Below are 1,532 nucleotides of genomic sequence, written 5' to 3'. Positions count from 1 at the left end.
TCTGGGGTCGTGTCTTGCCTGCCAGCTTTGTATTGCTTCCCTTCCTCATTGTGCTTCTCTGTCTGGGCTGAGTCTGGTTTGAAGGAGCCCCTGGGCACCTGCCCATTCCAGGTTTCAGTGCAGCTCTCTCCTCAGTGTTTCTGGAGGCCAAGAATGCCCATTCAGTCCTGAAACGGTTCCCTCGTGCCAACGAATTCCTGGAGGAGCTGCGCCAGGGTACCATCGAGCGGGAGTGCATGGAGGAGGTCTGCAGCTACGAGGAGGTCAAGGAGGTGTTCGAGGACAAAGAGAAAACGGCATGTACTGCCCTGGGGCTGGCTTCTGGGAGCAGGGGGAGCTTCAGGAATAGCAAGAGCAGGGCCTGGTATCTGAGCCCAGTCGGAAGCCATAAAGGAAAGACAGCCCAGTCTAAGGCAGAGACATTGGAGCCATAGCAGGAGAGACAACATGTCCTTAGAATCCCAGCTGCCTGATTCTGGGGGCCTCTTCACTTGGGAGCATTGTCCTTTGTCCTGAGTGCATTCCACAGCCTCTCTGATAGCTCCCAGAGGCCAGTCAGATGGGGCAGGGTGGGGAGCCACCACAGGCCCTGCCGAACATGCCAGACTAGCTGAAGGTCTCTGAGGTCCAGCTGGGGCATGAGGTCTTGCATGTAAGTGTAAGCGGCCCTTCTTCTTTTGTAGATGGAGTTCTGGAAGGGGTACCCGAATGCAGTCTACTCAGTCCGAGACCCTGCACAAAGCTCAGATGCCATGTACGTGGTCGTGCCCCTTCTGGGGGTGGCGTTGCTGATTGTCATTGCCTTGTTCATCATCTGGAGGTGCCAGCTGCAGAAAGCCACCCGTCATCACCCCTCGTATGCTCAGAACCGGTACCTAGCCAGTCGCGCCGGGCATAGCCTCCCCCGGGTCATGGTGTACCGGGGCACTGTGCATAGCCAGGGGGAGTCCTCGGGGCACCGTGAGGCAGGGAGCAACCCGCAGGTGGTGCTGGGGCCCAGTCGAGGGAGCAGAACCACGGTCCGCCTTGAGAGCACCCTCTACCTCCCTGAGCTCTCTCTCTCCAGGCTGTCCAGTGCCACTCCTCCCCCATCCTATGAGGAGGTGACTGCGCCCCAGGAGAGTAGCAGTGAGGAGGCGAGTGTCTCATACAGCGACCCACCCCCAAAGTATGAGGAGATAGTGGCCACCAACCTTGGCTCGGACAAGTAGTAGGACATCTGTCCCGTCCGGAGTGAAAGCCTCTTTCAGGGGTCTCCTATTTTCTTTTTAACTTCTCAAAGACTGTGCCACCACAAAACAGCCTTAGTCTCCTGTTGCCAAATGATTTTCTAACCGTGGATTTGTAGGAAGTCAGCTGTCAGAGACAGGTGGAGGGGGGTAAAGAATACCCATGCATCAAGGCCCCTGGGGAGAGCCACAGGCTAGAGAGCCCAGCTCTTCCAGAAGCCCCCATGCTCCCACCATCCTGTCCTCCCATCAGGAACTGGCTTCTCTTGTGCCAAAGGTATTACCCCGTTGAGTTGACTGTGG

General features: G+C 57.2%; 1 protein-coding gene across 1 annotated transcript; it reads left to right on the top strand.

Moving 5' to 3' along the window:
- Positions 1–221: 221 nt before the first annotated feature.
- On the top strand, positions 222–1,211 carry PRRG3 (proline rich and Gla domain 3). The gene is made up of 2 exons (XM_008690248.2): positions 222–296; positions 684–1,211. Exons 1-2 carry the CDS (start codon positions 237–239, stop codon positions 1,209–1,211), a joined length of 588 nt encoding a protein of 195 aa, XP_008688470.2. The 5' UTR covers positions 222–236.
- The last annotated feature ends 321 nt before the right edge of the window (positions 1,212–1,532 follow it).

Source organism: Ursus maritimus (genome assembly GCF_017311325.1).
Source record: "Ursus maritimus isolate PB19 chromosome X unlocalized genomic scaffold, ASM1731132v1 scaffold_X1, whole genome shotgun sequence".
In the NCBI taxonomy this organism is placed as follows: Eukaryota; Metazoa; Chordata; class Mammalia; order Carnivora; family Ursidae; genus Ursus; species Ursus maritimus.
This window is presented reverse-complemented; position numbering and strand designations above follow the sequence as displayed.